At 43.6% G+C, this 23,164-nt stretch overlaps 1 protein-coding gene across 2 annotated transcripts; it reads left to right on the top strand.

The window, feature by feature from the left end:
* The first annotated feature begins 166 nt into the window (after positions 1 to 166).
* rnf157 (ring finger protein 157) lies at positions 167 to 22,671 on the top strand. Of its 2 annotated transcripts, none has more exons than XM_018762099.2 (20): positions 167 to 459; positions 570 to 1,043; positions 3,130 to 3,248; positions 8,233 to 8,321; positions 9,408 to 9,554; positions 9,889 to 10,006; positions 10,524 to 10,590; positions 10,761 to 10,804; positions 11,052 to 11,099; positions 12,331 to 12,402; positions 12,599 to 12,758; positions 12,922 to 13,034; positions 13,355 to 13,590; positions 13,844 to 13,952; positions 14,074 to 14,182; positions 14,438 to 14,616; positions 15,143 to 15,208; positions 15,315 to 15,363; positions 17,181 to 17,300; positions 19,868 to 22,671. In XM_018762099.2, exons 2-20 carry the CDS (start codon positions 956 to 958, stop codon positions 20,014 to 20,016), a joined length of 2,082 nt encoding a protein of 693 aa, XP_018617615.1. In that variant the 5' UTR covers positions 167 to 459; positions 570 to 955; the 3' UTR covers positions 20,017 to 22,671. The 2 variants fall into 2 exon arrangements, with proteins under 2 accessions (XP_018617615.1, XP_018617616.1); XM_018762100.2 differs by having other exon boundaries at positions 167 to 503; positions 973 to 1,043.
* The last annotated feature ends 493 nt before the right edge of the window (positions 22,672 to 23,164 follow it).

The following is a 23,164-nucleotide window of genomic DNA, read 5'->3' as shown; positions in this document are numbered from 1 at the left end:
CTTGCCAGTTATATATATATGGCAGTACAATACAAGACATTCCGTTACAGTAATTAACCAGATAGTATAGGTGAACTTACTGATGCAAAGAATAATATATAATGTAATGTGACACACAGTCGCATGATGTAAATGTCAAACATGTTGCTCATACTGAAATGTATTGAGATGAAATCGTCCTCAGCTTCAGTTAAATATATGTGAATATGTTGTGAAATGATTATTGATCGCGACAGTGGGTTTTACGTAAGAGACGGAACGTCCATTCAGGGTGGAAGAGTCTGAGAGCAGTCCCGCAGTGCAGCTAACGGCTCCAGCTCTACGTGAAGGTCACGCTGGCAAACCAGGAGCGCGAGCGTACTGCGCAAAACCCGGAGTCCGGACCGGGCCCTGACGTCACGGGGAGCCATTAGAGCCGTCAGGGCCATAAGAGCCGCGCTTTGACAGGCTGCTGCTGGGGTACTGAGTAGCGACACAGTCAAGCGTGTAACGGGGAAACACCAGTAAGATGCTTACGGACACCGTTTTGTCGTAAAACCTCTGCGCTTTTCCCTTATTTTATCTCGCAGGAGTTCGAGCACAGAAACCCGTCACAGAGCCGAGGATAAAAGGCTAAGCCGAGGACGCGCTTGGTCTCCTGCTGCAGCAAAACCCTCCGCAGCGCAGCTCCATCTGTGCGCTGCCTCTCCGTGGCACCGCGGAACAAAGCGGCGGAGCAGGGCCGAGTCGGGCTCCGCAATAACAGGGCGGCATCGCGGTTCCCAAAGCTCAGTGGCCGCGCATATTGAATCCAAAGCACAAAGTCCACAAGTGCAAAACACGAGAAGCTGGCAGATGATGTCGCGCGCAGGATCAAATTGAAATGAGGCAGTGCCAGTGGTACTAGAACGGGGATTCATGTCGCTCTGATTTTTTTTTTTTTTCTTTTTTTGTCTGCATTCATCTCCTGGCAATCATGGGATCGCTGACCAGCAGGCAGAACGCCGGGGTGGAGGAGGTGGACATCCCGTCCAATTCTGTGTACCGCTATCCGCCGAAATCCGGTAAGAGCGGAGCTGAGTGTGAGCGGGGCGCTGCGGTGCGGTGCGGTGCGGTGTCTCGAGTCTCTGCTTGCACACCGCGGCAGTTTCTGCTCTAAATACTTCCACTGGGCTTCATAGGCTGCTGGCAAGTGGTAGTACTCACTTAGTGACATGTCATGTGCTGTCTCGATATAAGGAACATAAATGTCTTTTATATTACTGATTGTTATTACAGTCGCAATTTCGATAATTTATAGTGCATCAGTATTTGTTTGCAATACTGAAAAGCTCAGTTTTATAAGCAACCCCCCTTCGCATCGCCTCATATACATGCGGACTTTAGTCTAGATGAATTCTTTCAGCTGTCAGCTACATGACTGATTGTAAAACCTGGCAGAGTTTTTTCCTGTACCTGCCAGCTGCCCTCAGAGATGGTTTAACTCGCCACTTTTACTGTGCTCTTGGTGCTCTCTGTCTCTTCATTGCTATATTGATGTCCCTTTAGGAGGCTCCATCTACTGAGAACATGGTGAAAACCTCAGCAGCAGTAGCAAAAGTCAGTTTACACCCATTTCCAAGCAGCCTGGTAAAACAGGAGTGAAAAACAGGGGTGGGGCGGGCAATCGGAATCACAATCAAAATAATTAATTGCAGTGATTAGGAAAAGGAGACAGATGGTACAGTTCTTCTATCTACTTATACCTTGTTCACCATCAGTGATGAGTGACAATACTCTGTTGAGACTGTAGCGGGATATTTACCTTCTTGAACATTTAAAGTGCAGATCGCCCAAAAAATACAATGTGACTCTAAAATGACTCAGAAACATTATTTAAAATTAAAGCAATAAAATACATCTAATAATACTGTAAGTAATTTTAGCACTGTGAGATCCTTTTGGGTTATAAGTGAAGAAAGAGAGCTTGTTATTCATAGATTTAGTGGAAAAATTGCCCACACGCTTCAGAGATTCAGAGACTCATTTTCGAAATGTGGTTTGTCAGTATTTGTTTGTATGTTTTATGTTGAACCTCTTTTGGGTATATGCAAATTCAGCTGCCAGCATCTTAATTTTCAGAACATTGTTTTGGAGTGTCAGTCTTCTTGAGCTCCAGCTTTGAATTATTCAACTGAGCATAAGACAAAAATCAGAGAAGACTATCTATTATGAATTGAGTGAATTTGCCTGTGATGTTTGTACTGTGGGATGGTAATCTGTATTAAGGAATACTGGGGACAAGGTAACAATGCCCGTCATCGTCCCGATTCATGAGAGCACCTTTTGATGCTTAGCAACACATGAGATGGTCAGGTGGCACATGCATTTTCGTAACCAACGGTGTGTTTTTAGGAGTTGGCAAAATAGGCCACCTCAGAAGGCACACGCTCTTCCTTGAGCACCCAAATTAAGACAGACCGACACAAGAATCAGCATCAGGATGTGGAACAAAACAACATATTATACTTGTTACAGGGCAGCAGGTGACATAGTTATTTTTCGCTTGATCATTGAAGGATGTAGGTCTGGATCTCCACATCCACTGTAGTACAGTACCCTTGATCAAGGAAATTATCCTTAATTATGCAAATTAAAAAAAATACCCAGCTACATAAATGGCTAAATGACTGTAAGTAACTTGGTATAAAAACCTAACGCTGTAAGTTGCTTTGGTGAAAGGGGTCGGGTAAATTAGTAAATAATAATACTATTTAACTACCTGCTGTCATACATGCACAGAAGACTTGTATTGCCTATTCTTTATTGATTGAAATATCCCAAAGAATCAATTTAGTTCACGCTTTTTACTGATAATTCTGTATCAAAAACTGGTAATAAGTTGACATAGCTGTAATCCTCGTTATTTCTGTCATTAGAGCATTAGATGCCATAACGAAGATTTTTATCTGCCTAAGTGGCAGCTAAATGTTTTTTGGTTACAGTTCCTAATGTTACACATAGGGGTAATTGACAGCAATTTATTTTTCAGTACATTGCTCACGGATTGTCTTTTTTCATTAAATCCGAGATTCCCGAAACGGTACACAATCTGTTCCTCTCCTCACTTTTCCCTGACACCCTTTTCATTGCCCTCATCCTCTCTCACAGGTAGCTACTTTGCCAGCCATTTCATCATGGGAGGAGAGAAGTTTGACTCCACGCACCCAGAAGGCTACTTGTTTGGGGAGAACACAGACCTCAATTTCCTTGGGAACAGGCCAGTGGCGGTGTGTACTTGCTGCTTCTCCTCCTCGTTCCACCAAAAAAGCAGGGTCACGATTGAGGTGGTCCAGGAGCTCCGTGCCAGGATTAACAGGATATATTTCCTTTCCAAACCATTTGACTAATTGAGTTAAACAGGTCTTGTTGGTTTGTCTTCTTGACAGTTAATTTTCTTTCCTGATGACTCTTTCAGTGGTGTCTGCTAGATTTTCAGATGCTCGATGAGCCGTCTGAAGCACGCTGAGAATTGAGAGTCGCCACCTCTTGCTTTTTTATGTATAGACACATTATGTGCAGCCCCGTGCTGCCATAAAACCTGGACATGTTGATGGACTGCGACAGGGTATAATGGAAGGAGCAGCCCGCTGATAAACACTCACTACCTTGTAGTCAGATTTGTAGGATCCATGTTGTATATCCTTGAACCTGATCAGTGTTAAAGGGCCACAAATTCCAGCAAAATTGTGCTAATCAGCATTTGATTTTTAAGTGTGTCACTAAGTGGTAGCATAAGTAATGACTGCATGTCTTAAGTGTGACTTCATATTGTAGCATAGAAATGTGTCTCACTGTATCCGTCCATACGTTACCTGTGACAGCTTGTCCGGTCCAGGGTCAGGTGACCATGGAAGCACAGGGCCCGGTGCAGGGTACAGCCTGGATGGAATGCCAGTCCATCGCAGGGCAAACATACCTACATAGTGTCACGCACACACACACACACACACACACACACACACACACACACACACACACACACACACACACACACACACACACACACACACACACACACACAGGCATAATGAGCAGAGTTTGCATGTTCTCCCTGTGTTCGTGAGCCTGGCTCTAAACTGCCCTTTGAGTTTCCTTGAACCTGAAGAGTCTGGAAAGTTTCCAATGTAATGAAAAGCAGACAGAGTGTAACTTGTATTATGTGAAGGATTATTTCAGATATCGAAAGGAATCATTAAGTCACACTAGTGAAATAGCAATAACAGTAAAGGAATACTGTATTTCAATGGAAAAAAACAAAGACTACTTTTACAAGCATTGTCAGTGTTTGATAATAATGTTCCAGTTACTTTACTTCATAAATATTACAGTGGTTTAAATAATGATAACTGTTACAGAGCTGAGAGTATTCATGAATATAAACATATATACTATAAGCCTCAGTGAACTGTGTTTTATGTGGTCATTTATTTTTCTAAGTACCATACTAAAGTAATTCAGCATAAAAGTTTCCTGATGTTATTGTGAAGATCTTATTAGGAATCTTCACTTTGTGTGTCCTAAATATCAGTCTTATAGTATAACACATAGTACTTAGATGCGCTATCATGTTAATATATGGCTAGTAGTATGATTAGTGTGATTTTTGATTTGTTGGCGATGTTTTGGAAAACTGATAGAAGTGGACCAGAATCTGAGAATATATCACTGCACATTAGGATGTCATGTTTTCTTAGCATTCTAGATCCTTTTTTCAATTATGTCTTTTCCAGTGGGATTTCTTTCAATATTTTCATTGGAAGACTCAGATAGGAGGCTGATGGATATGCTTAAATGGAGGGTTTGGCATGCTGCAGTCACAATGCTTTTAAGAGCACTTTTTTCCAATGTTGTCTTTGCTGTTCTCATTTTGTCTGCGTGGAATATTCCTATTCTGTGGGAGGTCGGCAAAGGCTTATAATGTGAAGGTTCTAATAGCACAGTAAGAATGATTGGCGGTTCATGTGCAGCTTGTTTCAGGGCTCAGAAAAATTGGGCATAATGTAAAGTTTTATATTCATAATGATTTTATTAGAACCACCTATGACATGTATTTTATAAAGTGCATTTTAAGATTAATTGCTATGTATTCAGCACGGTTTCATTGCAGATGATGATGATCATCATCATCATCATTATTATTATTTGTTGTCAAGACCTGTTGTACTGTCTCTGTTACCCTTGTAAAAAGGAAATGGTGTACTTCTGGTTCTCTGGAAGTGACTTTTTTTTTTTTTTTTTTTTTTTTACAGTTTATTTGCTGTACATCTTGTACCAGTTATGCTCTGTGTGTTTGCGTATTTATCTTAGTCTTCATTAGAGGTATTGTTTTTATTTATTGGGTGGAGATTTTATCGAGAAGGAAGTACAGTACTCTATATTTACAGTATAGTCAGTGAGGTGTTTAAATACCATGCTGTTGGTACTGCAGCAGCAGTGCCCCCTCAGTCCATGTCCCTGAGCACTATGCTGAATGTTAACCTGAACACAAGGTACGGAGTCCATTTTGTCTCATGTAGCTGGTATGTTTCAAATGGTTCTTGTGCTGTTTTCTGTCTTCTGCCCTCAGTCTCCTTCGGATTAAAACAGGATTTTCTTTGTCGTGTTTTGGGGGAAACGGTGTTGCGAGCAAGACGTGTGGGATCTGAAAGGAAATCTCCGCGCCCAGGTGGGACGTCAGCGCTCCGCCCAAACTTGCCCAGCACAAAATAGCACATCCCAGAAAAAAGGGATTGTGTTTTTTAACAAAACGAAGAGGAAAACTTGGATTCTGACTCGGCAGTGTTGTCTTTTAACATGAAACGCAGTGCAGTTTCTTCCTAGAGACAGTTTTCGGATCTCTTTCGGTGGGATGATATGGACTTGTCAGGAGGCAGTGACAATTCGAATGACTGCGCCGCAGCACTCCCTCGGAGCTTCAAAGTTTGGCATCAAACACGAGGCACTTTGTGTTCCCTCTCAGCCGCCTGTCATCTTGTGCCCTTTTTCAACATCAAGTCCCGTGGCAGCTTTGTGACGCTGCAGCGGGATCGAACGAAATGGCTAAAGACAGGCTGCACATGGAAGAATAAAGCAAGGGACCATCAGTGCAGGTCCTTTCGCTCGTGCGTTTCGGGCTGTGTGCAGGTGAGCCCGTACATCGGCGTGCCTTTCACCAGACACGTGTGGGCCGTAACGAAAGACGCCGAAGCAGAAGGCAGAGCTCTGAGTGAAGCTGTGCTGTTGCAATTGTCCTCAACAGCTTTGCCCCGCTCTAAGCAGACTGTTTGGTAATGTTGCAGATTTAGCCATCGGCTTACGGCTGGCTCTACTGAGAGTCACTGTTAAGCCACTGGTTGGGGGTGGGGTGGGGGAGCTTGGTGAAGGCTGGTTCACTCAGCCTCGTTCTTCAGGCCCAGTGAGACTTGGGTGGTTTTTGGCTCATGGATGACCTGCAACACCCCCTGTGGCTTGGCATTGTGGACGAATAGCAAGGACGCTATTAAATGGAAATATTTTAGCAATACAGTCGAGGTTCAGCCAAAGTGTTATACAGAATCCTGCCAGCAGCAGGAAGTCACCAAGTGTACCCCCCAGATTTCTGTGAAAGGACAGATATTTATTTCCAGATAGACCCATTTCCACCGCACCCCCTTCGCTCATGAACCGATCAGGTTTAAAACAAAAGAAAAAATGCTTCAATGAAATTTGAGGACTAGAAGGTAAAATATCAGCCCAAACAAACATGCATAGAGGAGTCATTTAGGACTGGCTAGGAAGTTGATCCCAGGTGCACTTCCCACAAAGATAAGCAAGGTGCAAGACTAATTATATAGAACAAGTAAGAATTCTTCAAAGGGAAATATTTTGGTAAGGGCTTCACCCTAGATGGACTTTCCAGAACCTTCCACAGTATCTTTTGAATGGGAATGCACAGAACCCTGTCCACTCGGTGCTGCACAGCGCTGAGCGCTTTCAACACCTACACACCTGATTGTTCTTGTGGCCGTAGCGCTGGGCCATCTGTGGGATGCTCCTCCTCGACAGCTGTGTCTGTGAACCCATACAGTTGCTTCACTTGCATTTGCTTTTGGGACAGCTAGTAGCGTAGTGGTTAGAGCGACTGCCTTGGGACCCAGATGTTGGAGGTTTGATCCCCACCTCTGGCTGTAGTACCCTTGAGCAAGGTACTTACCTTAAATTGCTCCAGTAAAATAACTCAGTTGTACAACTGGGTAAATAGTTGTAGGTAGACTAACATTGTAAGTTGCTTTGGAGAAGAGCATCAGCTAAATGAATAAATGCTTCACATTCATTGGTTTCTTTTTACGTTGCTTGACACTTGGTCAAAATTTTGCTTTCAGCCAATGTACACAGTAGCTTACTGTCACAATTTAAGGCAGGTGTCATAAAAAAATAACATGTAACAGATGGTTAGGTTAGAGATTCCAAATTTTTCATGTGGTTTGACGTGGGCAGTAAGAATGCATTTGACGCATGGTTATATTGCTTTATAATTTACATTTAATCAAACTTCACTGTCTTTCAGTAGCTTCTAGGATTTTAATCACCCACGTTTTTTTACAGTCAGTGCTGTAACAACCATCCCACAATGTGTTTTTTTTTTTTCTTTTGGACCAGTGTTGTAGCCACCACCCCAGGATATAATTAGCTACTTGAAAAATGATAGACGACTTATGGCACAGCGGGCTGTTAGGAATTGTGTTAGAGTAAATAAGGCTATGTATAACTGCCCTGCAATGGTCTGGCATCATTACCAGGGTGTGTTCTCCCTCATACCCTGTGCTTCTGGGATTTACTCTGTACCATCAGGACCCTGCATGGAAGAAACGGTTATTGTTAATGGATGGGTAGATGGAAAAATTAGCACAGTTTAGTACTTGTGTTTGTGGGCTTTCAGAAAACTTGTTGGACCCGTGGATCGGACCGTTAATCTCGTTAAAGAAATGTTGTGAGATTAGCTCTTCACCGTGGCTTTCAGGAAGCCGCCACCATTTAGTTATTTCTGACTGCAGATTTGCTTGTTTCAAGTTCCCCTACCCCTAGAATTCATACGAGAAACTGAATTACAATTTCTCCTCCAGTGAAAGAGTAAAGGAACACATTTAAATAGATTTGTCTGTGCTTTCAACCCAGCAGCAAATTGTGTGTTGTACACAAGAAAAGTAAAAGCATGATGACATAGTTAATTTTCCCTTCTTTTGTTTGGTTCAGTTTCCGTATGCAGCACCTCCACCTCATGAGCCGGTAAAGACACTGCGGAGCCTCATCAATATCCGCAAGGACACACTGAGATTAGTGAGGTGAGTTCCTCTAGGCAGTTAATCAGAGGCACCTGAGAAATACAAAAAAAAAATCTGTGTAACATGACTGTTTTATTCTTTGTGCAGTTTCTCTTTGTGTTTGAGGGAAGGTGACTATGCAAACTAGGAATGGTGACCATTGTGCATTTCTTTCCTATACACTGGCTCCTCTTGTAACACGTTTGATATATAAATTTTCAAAGTTTTGATTTGAATTTTCTCTACTCACGTCTTTCCTAAAATGCCCGCTTATAGCAAAGCACAAGTGGCATGCATTTACCCACCCTGCTGTTTGGTGTCGGTAAAATGCACCGAAGGAGAACAGGAGCGTGACACCTTTTTAATACTACAGTGGTTTACAGCTTGTGTCTGGTGTTTGTCAGTGTTGTTGGTGATCAACAGCAAGTTGCACATGTTTATGGGATGAATCGGTCAACAGTCAGCGTTGAATAATACTTAGCATTTTTGTAATTTTTATTTTCAGTCCCTCACAATGAGTTGTAATGAAACTACAGTGATTAATTAATAAATTCTCACACACACACATCGTCTGAAACCACTTGTCCCATGCGGAGTCGCGGGGAGCCAGAGCCTAACCTGGCAACACAGGGCGTAAGGCTGGAGGGGGAAGGGACACACCTGGGACGGGACACCAGTCCGTCGCAAGACACCCAAAGTGGGACTCGAACCCCAGACCGACCGGAGAGCATGACCCGGTCAAACCCACTGCACCACCGCACCCCCTAATTAATTAACTAAATTTAGTAATTAAAAAGACTTCCTGGATATTTTTTCTTTGTTTTAGCTATATCAAAGACATTTACAGAACCTAATCAGCAAATATATCAAGGGAAGTCTGACTTATTAAGCCTTAATTGGCTGTGTCTTAGTGGGTAAAGGGACACTGAAGGTATGGACAAAGCTATGAACAGACATCTAGTCCCAGTTGTCTTCATAGACTGAGGAGTCAGTGTCTTTGTGTTTGATTACATCTGTAGAAATCAAATTTTGTGGTTCATTTTCTAGTTTCTGTCTATATCTCTGTGTTTACTGGTAGAATTCAACAATAGTGTCTCTCTTATGCAGGTGCAGCGATGACGTTAAGCTGCCCGCGGATGAGGAGGGCAAGAGTCATGCCTGCTACAATGTGGAGTTCACCTTTGACGCTGACACTCAGGTTGCTGTCACCATATTCTACCAGGCCATCGAGGAGTTCCACAATGGAGTGCCAATGTGAGTGGTGTGGGCATCGCCAAGGGAGGGGACCACATGAGTCCATTTCAGTTTCTCATAGTTTCATTACAGTGTCATCGTGCCATAGGGTGCAGGGTGGGTATGAAAGGGTACGAAAATAAAGTATTTCTAGTGCAGTGACTTGTAATATATATCAAATGAGACATGTCTGTTTTTTTTATACTTTGGAAACATTGTATTTTGTCTGGACTATAGATGACAGGACCCCAAGTGTGTGTTGAACTTTATACTGTATTTGTTCATGCTGTTGTGTGTGGAGGAGTTCCAGCGTGTGCCGGCACACCCATCCGTGCATTGTGCTCTGTCGTCCCAGATACCTGCCCCAGGACAGCTCCCTGCAGTCTGAGACAGTGCATTTTAAGAGGGGCGTCTGCCAGCAGTTCTGCTTGCCTTCACACTCCATCAACTTGTCGGAGTGGAGTGACGAGGAGGTACAGCTCAGCACGAGGCAGACGGGGAGTCGGGGGGGGGATGCTGTGTTTGTTCCTGCTCACTTGTGTTTGTCTGTGCGTTTGTCTGTGTTTTGCTAACCTTGTAGAGAAACTTTAAAGGACAATGCCCCCGCAAGAAAAACAGACCATGGGGCTGTTGCCATGAGTCATTATTATTTTTTATTTATTTATTTATTTATTTTTTTTTAAGTGAAATCCTTACAATTCAAATTTCTTAATTTTTTTACGTTACGTGTCATGGGGTTAGGAGTCATTTACTGCACTAAAGTGAGAGTCAAAGCACCTGCAATGATGTGTGAGCAAATGTGTGTGTGCCTGTGTGTGAATATTAGCACAAGCATATTTAACTGAGGTGTGGGGATTGGTTGTACGACTCATGTCCAGATTTCATAGGTATTTGGCTGCTGTACCTCCTGTTTGACCACTGAAGAAATGCCATTAAGATGCCGTAAAAATGAAGAGGTTAATCTATTTTCTCTTTATCTTTCATGAGCAGCTGCTTTTTGACATGGACAAAGATGTCTACCCAATGGTGGTGCAGGCTGTAGTGGATGAGGGAGAAGGTTAGTATTGCTGTTTATTATTGAAGTGTTGAGAATCTGTTTTGCAGTGCCAGGCTTCACAGGGAGAACACACCCATCCTTCAAACAGCCATTGCTGCGTATCCACAGCACTTCTTTGTTTAACGGCTTGCTTCTTGTCTTTTTTTTTTTTTCCCCCACTTTTTCTTTAGAGCATTTAGGTCACTCCCATGTGCTATTAGCCTCCTTTGAGAAGGTAAGCAAGAAAGTGTGCAAGTGTGGAGCTGTAGAAGTGTTAGTTGGTAGAAGGTTGATGGAATAGCGTTTTGATTTCTCAAGAAGTGACAGATTTGCTGTAGGCATTGTTGACGTAGCCTCACAATGGAAAAAATCCAGGAGTGGGGATAATTACAGAGAACATTTTTTGCTTTCAATATGTTTACATTTGTCTCCACAACAAACTGTTTTAATTCTTCTGGCTCAAACAAGGTCTTTCTCCACAGCACATGGATGGTAGCTACTGCGTGAAGCCCCTGAAGCAGAAGCAAGTGGTGAGACCTTCCGTTCTGTACTGTCCTGCCAACAGCCACGCGGAGATGAATGAAACCGTGATAGTGTGATGATCCACCTTTGGCACTGATGATCAGTTACACTGGTGGTGGTACGAGCTCCACTGCTCCTTTAAAGCCTCATTGAGCTCCTCTAAGTGAAGAGGCCTGTTCTAGCTTTGTCTTAATTCTCGGCTCTAATTTGTCCCATAGATATTCTCCGGCGATGGGCTCGGAACCCTGAACGGGCCGCTGTAAAAGTGCAGATTCAGGACAGAATCACAATTCAAGGGTCCAAGATGTAAATCATGCTGATGCTCTTAATCCTTGAGTATATTTACTTTTGATATACATGGCTCAGAAATGCATTTGGTGAAGTGCGGAAAGGGTGTACTAAATTTCTGTGGCATACAAAAGTGGGTTATTTGTCTCATTAATCTTGGATATATCAAACAGAAAACAGCAGTTTATGAGGATTTGTAATTAAATTTAAAGCCAGCAAAACAATGTGTGAGGTTATGAAATGAAGTGCTTGTGGTTCATGTTAATCTTTTTCCTGGCTGAAAGCACAAATCCCTGCATGTCCTCCTTGATTTTTCCAGCATCGCCAGCATGTTTGAGCCTCATTAAGCGCCGTGTTGGCCACTTCACCTGGACCTCTCCCCGTTCTGTTATATCACAGCTTACTTAGTAACTGAACTTTTAAAGCTGCCCTTCAGATGCATTGCGAACTCATCCTAACCATGCTCAAATTTCAAAAACACTTCTAGGTGTTTTTATTGTATTAAAGCTCAATCAAGCTGAACTACTTCTAAACGCTTGGTATTATTTAAATTATTTTATTTAGAAACATGACTATTTTAAAATCAGATGTAATTTTATGCAACCAATTTGGCACTTGTACTGTACTAAAGCAGTACCACAGTAATGGAAAAGTCACACATCTAACAAGAGAGAATGCTGGGAAATTCAGAGAAAAACTGATTTCACAAACTCAGCTGTACAGAACTTTACGCATCCAATTTCCCAAGAATCATTTCCCAGATACACTGTGACGTTAGTGTATTATCTCTTGCAAACATCGTGGCCATGGATCAGATTTGTTAATCATTTTCAAGGAGAAGCATTTCAGCAACAGCTATTTAACCGATCAGCATTGGAATATGTAGCCCAGTTTGGTGAAACACTGAGTACTGATGACTGCTTATTTCTGTAACAATCTTAAAATTCTCAGGTGGATGGGGTCAGCTACCTTCTCCAAGAAATTTATGGCATTGAGAACAAATATAACAGCCAGGAGTCAAAGGTAAAGTTTCCTGCAACCTTTTACTTCTGCATTGGACAGAATTAATACTGCTCTTCATTTACACAGAATTAGTCTGAAATACCCTTCCCCAAGTGTCCTTTTCTAATTAACCTGCAGGCTCTGTTCTCTTAAACCTTTTAATGCTCCTTATAAGCTGACAGTGGCCACTGAAACAGCCCTGCTGTCATGTCCGCAGGTGGCGGACGACGAGATCAGTGACAACAGCGCAGAGTGTGTGGTGTGCCTGTCGGACGTTCGTGACACACTCATCTTGCCATGCCGACACCTGTGCCTCTGCAACGCCTGTGCGGACACTCTGCGCTATCAGGCCAACTGCTGTCCCATCTGCCGCCTGCGTAAGGATCCGTGCGTTGCACCTTTTCCCTTTGTGGCAGTTGGTCCCTTGAGATTAGCGTGCCTCGTGTTCTTCTCTGCTGCAGCATACTTTTTCTGCATCCTGAAAGGACAGTAGCACCGATGCACTCTTATTCTGTGTCCTTTCCTCTCTTTGGTCCCAAGCTTTCCGAGCTCTGCTGCAGATCCGGGCCTTGAGGAAAAAGCTGAGCCCCCTCTCCCCAACCAGCTTCAACCCCGTCATCACCTCCCAGACCTCCGACTCGGAAGAGCACTCGGTAGGCCTGTTCGCCGGGGACTCCTTTACCTGCTGCATGTACCATGGGACAGCTGGTAGTGTTGTGGATAGAGCTGCTGCCTTTGGACCCAAAGGTCAGCAGGTCAAATCTCCCTTCCGGCTGTAGTACCCGTGAGCAAGGTACTTACCCTATATTGCTCCAGTAATATTACCTGGCTGTATGAATGGGTAAATAATTGTAAGTAGCTTAATACTGTAAGGTGTTTTGGAGAAAAGTGTCAGATAAATGTAGATGTCAGTGGTGGGGTCGCTGCAAATGTGGCAGTTGCTCTGCAGCTGAAACTGCTTGTTGTCCCACAGGCCTCGGAGCACATCCCACCCGGGTATGAAACCGTGTCTCTCCTGGAGGCTCTCAACGGCCCCCTGAGCCCCCCCACCTCTGCCCCACCCTTGCCGAGCTTGGCCGCAGGTCACGTCTCTGGGACCCTACCATCATACGGTACAGAGACTCACCCCCTTCCCGCGAGGTCCCTCTCCCCCCTGGACCGGTACCTTGACCCCAGTCAGGGGCTGAAGCTCAAGAAAAGTAGTTCCAAGTGAGTGCGTTCAGCTCACAAATGTCTCTTAACACCTTCTCGTTCCGCACAGCTCAGTGACTACGCTTCGTCTTCCACCATTGTGAAGATGCGCTGTAAATGCGTTCTGACAATCAGGCGCTCTGAGCTGCCATGAATGTTTCAAGAGGGTTTAAAATTCCAAATAAAGGCAGCTTTTCCGCAAGGCTGTTTGAGCTCGGTAGTGCTTTTCACCTTTTGCATCTTGTGGTAATTTGCCTTTGGAACCTGGCAGGTCCCTGTCTCAGAATTCCTCAGTGCTGCCTGAAGAGGATGATGAGAAGTCGTGCAGTGAGTCGGAGGCACGGGCATGTCGAAGGAAGATAGCTGTTGATCAGGCTGAAGTATGAGCCGTGCCAAAGCCCACTGTTATATCATATAGTATGACAGATATGAATGAATGAGAGCTGTTGTTTTTTTGCATACCTCAACTGCAGTCCTCTCTCCCTGTGTGCTCGGTACCAGTGTGGCGTGACGCCTGAGAGCGAGAACCTCACCCTGTCCTCCTCTGGAGCCATCGATCAGTCGTCGTGCACCGGGACACCCCTGTCCTCCACCATCACTTCCCCTGAAGGTAGGAGGAGTGCATGTGTCTTCTCTTGTAAAGCATGGTTTGGCCATGTGAGGTTACGGTCATGTGCACACTTTTGTAAATTCCCACTGTACTTTTTTGGGGAATGCATCCATATATCCTGCAATGGAAACTTCTACCCCTTCAGAAGAAGGATCTGTGCACCCCAGGTTGAGGAGCACCAGTTCAGTTGAGTGGTGAAAGGCTGAATCAAATCTCACATTCCCTGCTACTGGGTTCTCCTCCCCTCTGGTCCAGATCCAGTGAGCAGTAGCCTGGCCCAGTCTGTGATGTCGATGGCATCCTCCCAAAGCCAGCACTCCCGGATTAGCACTGACACCCTGTCCTCCATGTCGGGCTCCTACGTTGCTGGAGCTGACGGGGAAGGCCCTGAGACCCCCATGGAGAGCAGGGACCCATCCCAGCAGGAAGGGGAGGTGAGTCTCTCGGGACATACGTATGTGTATGTATGTGTGTGTGAATAAATACAGTCCCTGTAAAAAGTTGGAGTACACCTGGGCAGCCTGAGCCTTACTTGTGTGGGACAGACTGGACAGGAGGATTAAAGTAAAACAACCCACAAGTGCAGAGTTTGCATGTTCTTCCCATGTTTGCACTCCTGTTTTCAGCTACAGTCCAAAGATGTGTTTTCAATGAACTGGCAACTCCAATCTGCCCTAGTGTGTGACTGTGTGACTGAGCGTGTGTGCGATTGCCATGTTGTTCCAAAGATTGTTCCAGGGTGTACCCCACCTCAAGCCATATGCTTCAAAGATAGGCTCCAGACCAATGCAACCCTGCTATGCACAAGTGGATATTAATAATGAAAAAAGAAATTATTATTATTCAAATTTGCTGTTCTTTCCATTTATTTAGCCTGTGACAGTGGTGTTACTGTGAGATCAATACCAGTGTGGGTGGTTCATGAAAGCTGAAGACCTGTCTCTCTGTGCTGCTCTGCAGGGGACGCCGGTCGAAGTGCAGGAGCAGAACTTTGCCGCGGCAATGGCCGAGGAGCAGGACTCTGAGGTAAACCCGCCACCTTTGGGATTGTCTCCCCGAGACTGGCCATGTGGGGAGATGCCGCTCTACCACTGCTGTATGGGCATCTGAACGAGTTCTTTGCTTCTCCCAGGGCAACGATGTCACTGAAGAGGACTGTCCTTCGCCCACCCAGGACCAGGGTAACTATGAACCTTCTGCGCTGAGTTGTTGGTGCCCATGTGTTAATGTAACCATCTTTCAAAATGCTGCGCTCATACATAACAGTAATTCCATATATTACAGCTCACCAAACTCAGGGTTGTCCAAACTCTGCCACTTCATAATAATAATACATTATAAGAGGATCAGAACTGTCTTTCTAATTTCCTGGTTTCACTTAAGTGCTGTGTTGTATTTCTAGCACAGTTTGTAGAAAATATGAAAGAGAAGGCTGGTCGCATATCATTAAGAAAAGAAAATGATGAGTACCTGTCATATGTCAGTTACACGAGAACCAGTAAAACATACGCACATTGCCTGAAACCACCTGTCCCAAGCGGGGTTGCGGTGAGCCAGAGCCTAACACAGGGTGCGGGGTTGGAGGGGGAGGGGACACACCCAGGACGGGACACCAGTTCGTCGCAAGGCACCCCAAGCAGGACTTGAACCCCAGACCCACCGGAGAGCAGGACCCGGTCAAACCCACTGCGCCACTACGCCCACCCGCACCAGTAAAAATAAAGTACATTTTCCCTGGTCCATAGTGGGGTCAGTAGGTGGCGCTACATCCCTACACAATTAAGACTTTTTCCACAACACAGAGTTTAAGTTACTAGAATCTCCGTATGGCAAAGTCGTAGCGTTTGGTGATTGGCTGTGAGACTTCGTTAGGAGAGCCCATATAAGCAAGGTGAAAATGCTTATAATTATCTATTATATAATTAATATGTAATTAATTACTATACAGTATATTAATTATAGTAATTCTATATTATGTAACAATAATATGTGTTATGTGTAAAGCATGTTGTGTAAATCTTAGCCCCCCCAGTGTGGTGTATTTCACATTAGCTAGTAATTAAGATCAGAACACTGAGATAGTGTCCCAGCATACATTATGGCGTCTGTAGAGTGGCTCGCGTTCAGGCACTGGCTGGAGTGCCCGTCACACTCGTTCAAGCTTCCCCTTAGATGCCTTTCTGCTGGCATCAAGGACTTTTTTTCTCCCATTTTTAGGAGACTTATTGCATGAAATTGTGTCTGTGGCCCCTCATTAAACACACTCTAACAGGACTGTCAGGCTGAGAAGTGTTTTCCTCTTTGCGTACACATTAATTGGCATCTTGGTAATTATAAGTCAAGGAGAGCTATGGGCCTGTGTTTTTTTTTTTTTCCTTTTTTTTAAACTTGTTAATGCTGATATTTCAGACACATAGAGATGTATGATTACATTTTTTAATCTGCCTGGATAATGTAGTATATTCTTAAATGTTCTTAGGAAGTTGCTGTGGAAAAATAACCTGATTTGCTTGATTTCATTGCTTGTGTGTGTGTGTGTGTGTGTGTGTGTGTGTGTGTGTGTGTATACATACACATATATACAGTATATCTGCCTGTATTAAAATATAGTGAATATTAGGCTTTGTATTTGTGAACAACTCAAACAGCTGTGAGCCACCAAGATGTTTCGTGACATACTTTCTCATTTTGATGTGACATATGTGCGCTTCACGAATGAAAATTTGAACTGGGATTTTTTTTCAAATGAAATAGATAAAATATTGTGATCGTGCTGTGAATTTTAGATTGCGTGTGAGCCAAAAAGTTACCTTGTGTAGTCACGCAAACACGTGTTCACTCACCGACTTCTGCATGTCTACTTGGGTTGTGCACTTGTGTTAGCTTCTCTCTGTTCATGCACTGGTCCTCGAACCCTGCCATGCCAGCATCCCTGCCTCCTTGTCCTTTTTTTTGCTGTGCCTGGCTGCTCTTGTTTGACCTCTGACCTCGCTTGCAGGTGGGCGGAGGAGAAGCGAGGTGACTTGTCCAGAGTTTGACAATAACAATCAGGGCCAGTGTGAGACCCCCTGCTTGACAGGGCTGGACAATGAGCAGTGCCCTGAAGGCCGATTCGCTGGTGAGTGGCAACCTCTTGAACATGGACTGGATGGATGAGGGGCACAGTGCGGTGTAGGCTGGGGAGGAGAAACATCATGCCGAACCCTCATGAACTTTCCGTGGGAAAGAGCTAGACACCCAAACCGTATGATAGCATTCCCTATGGACTGGGAGCTTTTTGTACCTGTCTGATTCAGACATAGCATCCAGAAGAACGGAAGTCGTCTGGTTTTTTTTTATTCTCAATACTTCAACGTCAGAATCTCTTCAGTGACAGGGAATTTGTAGAGATTGGAGAAGGAGACACAATTATTAAAGTATGGGTAACTTTGGTATATACCGCTAAAACGCATGTACGAATAAAAAATGTAGATGTTGCACCCTTTCGGTTAGTGACCTAAAGCCACTGTGTTCCCAGCTCACAACCTTTCTATTCATTCTTATCTTTTTGTTGTTGTTTCATTACAAATTGGTTAATAGTGTTGTGCCTCCCCCCCATCTCCCTCCGGTGAAAGTTGTCTTCCCTGTGTGACTTCTGTTTCTGGGCGTTTGTGTTCAGTCCATCCCAGAGTCAAGTTCATGTTCAGTGTCTGCCAGCTCCGAGTCGCTTTGCTGAACCTTAGCACTTTTATTTCTTCATTCGCCTGCCTTATCCTGTTCCCCGCGCCATAAGGAGCCCTCGTCCTCCCCCATGAAGGGTGGACCCATTTCATCTTATTGTAGTCGTTGCTGGAACGGAATGTAGTGTTTTTCTTTTTTTCTGCACTGTGCCATCTTTGTGGGAACACTTCCTTTACCTTCATTAAGAGCCGCGCTTCGAAAGGGGCACTCCACTGAATATTATCACATGGAAACGCTCCTTCTCGCCTTCAGAACGTTTGTTTTGCTTCCTGCCATGCCACATGGCAAAAAACTACCATATGAAATGAAGACAAGCTCTACAGGTTCAGGCAAATTGGAAAATTGGTCACAAGTAAGCGCCCAGTCTGGGAAACACTGCAGTGATGCCATCGCAAAGGAAAAATCACATATTTAAAGTCATAGTATCTTTGTTCGGTTCTCTAGGCTCTACAACTTGTAGTGTACATGTAAGCCCTCAGACGAATGTGAAAGTGCTTTTCTTCTCCCTGTGCTTATGTTACACTGGAAACATCAAAGAACCTGTACCAGATATTTAAAAAAGACTAGAAATGTAATTACATGTATATTCAGTGGAAGTTCCCTATTTTTTTCCTACCGATTTCTACTGTGACAGGTTTTTGTTTGTTTACGTATTTACTCATTTATTTTATGCCGTATTCCAGTATTTACGTTGTGGTTGTACTCACCGGTTCATTCCTTCATAGAATAGTTACCTTTAGCAAAGAAGTGCGGATGCTGTGCGGTAATTAGGTATTAACTGCACTCAGGATCCCTGAACATGCAGCATCTGGGTAAAACTGTTAGAGTCACACCTCTGACTCCTGATCTGCGAAGGGCATCACACTGGAGATATGTGGGCTCACCATAGACATCAAGGGGCCATGTTTCTATCTGCCCTCTTCCTATTGACGCCTCCACCCCACGGTCCTGCTCCCCAGTGGTCTACAGATAGGTTTTCTCTCTCTCTCTTGCTCTCTCCTTCTCTCTCTGTGGGTGTTGTAAACGTGCTGTGTTCTCTCCTTGTTTCTCTACCCCCGTCACTCTGTTTCTCTGTCTCCCTGTGTCTCTACCTCTCTCTCCATTTGCTCTCTGTGGAACGGACAGCTGTGGACTCATGTCCTGTTCACATTGAGGAATAGGTATGGCACTGCAGCACCTAAGAAAAGCTTACTTTGGTAGTAATATAGAACAGTCACATCTTTAGGGGCTGTTTTGCACTCTTCACTGTAATCTGAAATTAAGCACTTTAAGACTGAGCATGATATGGGTGTTCTTAAATTTTCACATTTCATTTTTGCATGTAATATTATACTTGGTTCATGTTTTCACTTTCTTTATTCCCTATGCCTTCATTTTGTTTGTACAAACAGCAGTGCTTCTGTAATATTTATGCTGTCACAGTTTGGGAGTATAAATTTACGTCATAGGGCTTTATGACTTTATTCCCAGATGGAGAGGTCTGGATTTCGTTTTCTAATGGCTGCCCACAGAATATGATACAATGATGGATTAGTTTTATGATTTTCCAATGCCAAGCAAATGAGATTTGCCAGCGCAAGGCAGCTTAAAGAGTTTGCAAGTGTGGGCCTAATAGAAACCAAAAATTAATTAATTTGGAGACCAACAGAATTGGTTTATTTTCCAGCCACAAAGAGTATTGTTGTTCTGTACATTCAAATACTTCTCTGTGCATAATGATGGAAAAAAAAGAGATCTGCAAGATCAGTTAATAAACATCTGCAAGATTTAATGTCAGACTAGTGCTTTTTCTGTTATTAAAACCATCAGAAATTTTGTTCTTGCTCATTGAAGGCGCTACGGTTGAATTGAAGAATTACTGTGCAGAGACAGCGAAGTGCAGCGCTCTGTGTCCTGCGGCATACTGCTGTCTTTGTCTGCTTCCTCTCCTCTCATGGACCCTCTTCTGCTGCCTACCTTCCTCAGGCCTGCTGTACCTGGGATTCAACCGACAGGGACAGGAACCCCTGCCGCAGCATGCCTCCACCAGCAACATCAACCTGGAAGAAAGGGGTCCTGGTGGCACAGGAACGAGTCCTAAAAACACACCCCACCGCGGACCCCTTGCTGTATAACTGCACCCCAGCTTGAAATGGCTGATTCCCCCCCCCCCCCAATGCCATCAGCCATGCTCTTCCCACTAACAGCGAATACAGGGGAGAGAACTCCGAACCCTAACTTTCAAGCATCCATCTACTACAGATCAACCTTTCTCTATCCAGGGACAAACTGTCCTTGTTTGGGCAGGGATCAGGACCAGGTTTCCCTAGGGACATCCAAAGAAGAAAGTAGTGTACTGAAGGACCCAGTGTAAATGTGTATATTAAAAAGAAACCGGTTTCCTTAACCAGACATGGGACAGTGGAGATGCTTTCCTGTTCCACAATGATTGATTTACTGGTCTCTGGAATGCTGTAGGCTCCATTGTCTTCTCCACATGAGCAGTCAGATTTCTCTAGCCTGACCTCCACCAACCTGACCACCCAGCCCTGCTCCCAGCCCGAGCCTCCCATGAGGCCTCCATGATTTAGGGTGCCGACAGGCACGCCAACCTGCACCCCGGGACATGTCGAGGGGAGGGCAATGACTCAAGCAGACTGTTCTCTTGCCATTTCCTCCTAGCAAAAATGGGACAAGCAGACAGAGTCTTGCCTTTGGTTTCAAGTTATCTCCTTAGGTACACTTGGAGTTACTATCTATAGTAGTACTAGCCTGGTTGCTCCTCCCCATCCCCTCTGAACTGGAAAAGACAATAGTACATTAGCTGTTGGTCAGTGGGAGCCCGGCTAGCAGAATGACTTTCTGGAAGCTTCTAGAACTGTTATGGGTTCCACATGAAGAAAAGGGACCGAAGGAAATGCACCACAATCAAGTCATTGCATTACATCATATTTTTTTTTTTTTTCTTTTTCAGTTGCTTGTATAAAGGATTCCCTTCATTGAAAGCATAAAAAAACCAACACACGGATTTGAGCTCAACCTGCATTTGTGTGATTCTGAACATGTCAAAATCTGCTTTAATTATATGCGTAACTTATTTTGATTTTGCTCCATAGCTGATAATGTCTGCTGGAACTCGTGTGAAGCTCAAAGAAAGTTTGAAAGGTTTACAGCTGAAGAATGTAATAAGTTATTTCAATGATAGATGGTGAATGTTACAATTATTAATGCAGGAGTTATAATTGATGGGAATGGAATACACATCACCATGTTTCAGTTCCTCCATTTACATTGCAGCGCTTTGTTAATGGGACTCTGCAGCCTTCTAGCTCGACTGAGTGTCTACTGTAGAATACAAAAGAAAAAGTAAAGCAATAAGAAGCCTTGGCATCCTCTGTGGCCCTGTTCCTGTTGACATTTGACTGCGAAACCCCCCTTTTCACTCAGCGGGTCACTGCAGCCCCGGGTTCTATTGAGCTGGCTGCAAGTACAGACACTTGTTTCCAGAATGATGCTCATCCGGTCTCAGTGAGATCCTGCTTTTTGGTCAGTGTTTCTTTGCCCTGATAAGAGCTGCAAGACCGTTTCAGCCATGCCAGTATTTAATAGAAATGTCATTGCTGTGGTTTCTTAAGACAGCACTTGCTTTCTGTTCAAGCAGAACTTTCTGAGAGCTTATGGATTTTGCTTCATGTGATCTTTTACTTCTGCAGTGCTCGGAAGACAAATGGGCCTAGTCCGTCTTCCAGCACAAGCGGAAATGAACATTATCATAGTGGAATGATATGCTGAACAAGTGGATTGTGCAATACGACTATATTAATGGCATAAAATGACTGTTTCTCATAGCTGTTTTGCCCATATGATAAAATTTGATGTTCCCTCGTTACTGTACCCAGTCGATCTCCTTGTGGGAGTTGAATATTAACCAATCCGTTGTGCGGTGGTGTGTCTCAAAATGCAAGGATGTTGCTAGCAGCCTATAGTATTACAATAAAGGAGAGTGTCAAGTCTTCACTGATTAACCTTCCACCCACTACTTCAGAGTAGGCACTTTTCAATACACATTTTCCTCTGAAACACATCTCTTTTTGTGTCTTTTACTAAATCCTCCAAAGGAAAAGTGTAGGGTGGTTTCACTGCTCCAGACTAACTAGTCTGGAGCTGTAGGTAGCTTCCATTTGCTGTGACCACATTTGTGCTTATTGTAAGGAGTGAACCTATAAGTACCCATTTCTGCTGACAGATTACAATTTGTCTTATTTATATTTTTGTTTTCCAGTTTAGTATAGCTCTGTCTTTACTGTTGTTATGTGTTTTATTCGTTTAAGCTGTTTATAATATTAGACGATAGTGTGTACAATGAATAAAAATACAGCATAGCATACCTCCTTTAAAAGGGAAACTAATTCTTGTTATGAGCAAATTTCTCTTCGGTTCATCGGAATCATAGTGCATGTAAAAATGTGTAGAGGCAGCATGGTAGTCTAGCACAGTCCCACCGAATCAGTAGAATTCCTCCGCCCTTTCTTGTCTTAACACTATATTTGCACTATACTTTAATCACTTACTCATGGACAGTGGTCCATCATTCACATGTACAGAGCTAGCACATACTGTATATCATTGTGGCCCTGAAACCCGATCAGTAATAAATAATGGTTCCATCCTAAACTCTTTTATCTTGGTGATGTTCCCTTTAGAAATGTAAAGCAATGGATCAATCGTTTCAACAATTAAGTTTTTTAGAGTTCTGATGACAAAGAAGAACAATAAACAATTTTCGAAACACCTGATTAATTTGTTTGTTTCATTGCTTCTGAAAATCCCAAAGTGGATACTGATGACCACTTACTAGCTTTTACAGTGTCAGCCCACAATTCTGTGGTAATAGTTATACTTCAAAGAAAATAACCATGAAAGATTATTATAGGTGAGGTGCCAGTGTGAGGGCAGCATAGTGGTGAAGGCCATGGTGTTGTAATCCTCCTGCTAATATGGCACAATTCTGCAAGGTTCTTATGCTCAGTTGCTCCAGTAAAATATCCACATGTATAAATGGACCAAATAGCATAAGTTGTACTGGATAACAATGTCAGTTATCAAAGTGTTCATTTTAAAAATCATCTCTAGTCACTGAATTCATTGTTAAAAATTTTGATTAGTGAGATACAAGGATGCAAATAAAACAAGTCAGCCACCTAGGTGTATTCTTGTTATCTTTTTTGTGGTTGCCAGTGCACAACCAGTCCAACAGTCTCATTATGCTACAAAGATTTTCTT

The sequence above is a fragment of the Scleropages formosus genome, chromosome 20 (genome assembly GCF_900964775.1).
Source record: "Scleropages formosus chromosome 20, fSclFor1.1, whole genome shotgun sequence".
Lineage (NCBI taxonomy): Eukaryota > Metazoa > Chordata > Actinopteri > Osteoglossiformes > Osteoglossidae > Scleropages > Scleropages formosus.
This window is presented reverse-complemented; position numbering and strand designations above follow the sequence as displayed.

Excerpts from the sequence above, each read along its gene's own strand:
- rnf157 (XM_018762099.2), top strand. The coding sequence starts at position 956 with ATGGGATCGCTGACCAGCAGGCAGAACGCCGGGGTGGAGGAGGTGGAC. Across the intron at positions 8,322-9,407 it reads GACACACTGAGATTAGTGAG|GTGCAGCGATGACGTTAAGC; the intron begins GTGAGTTCCTCT and ends TCTCTTATGCAG. Across the intron at positions 10,805-11,051 it reads TATTAGCCTCCTTTGAGAAG|CACATGGATGGTAGCTACTG; the intron begins GTAAGCAAGAAA and ends CTTTCTCCACAG.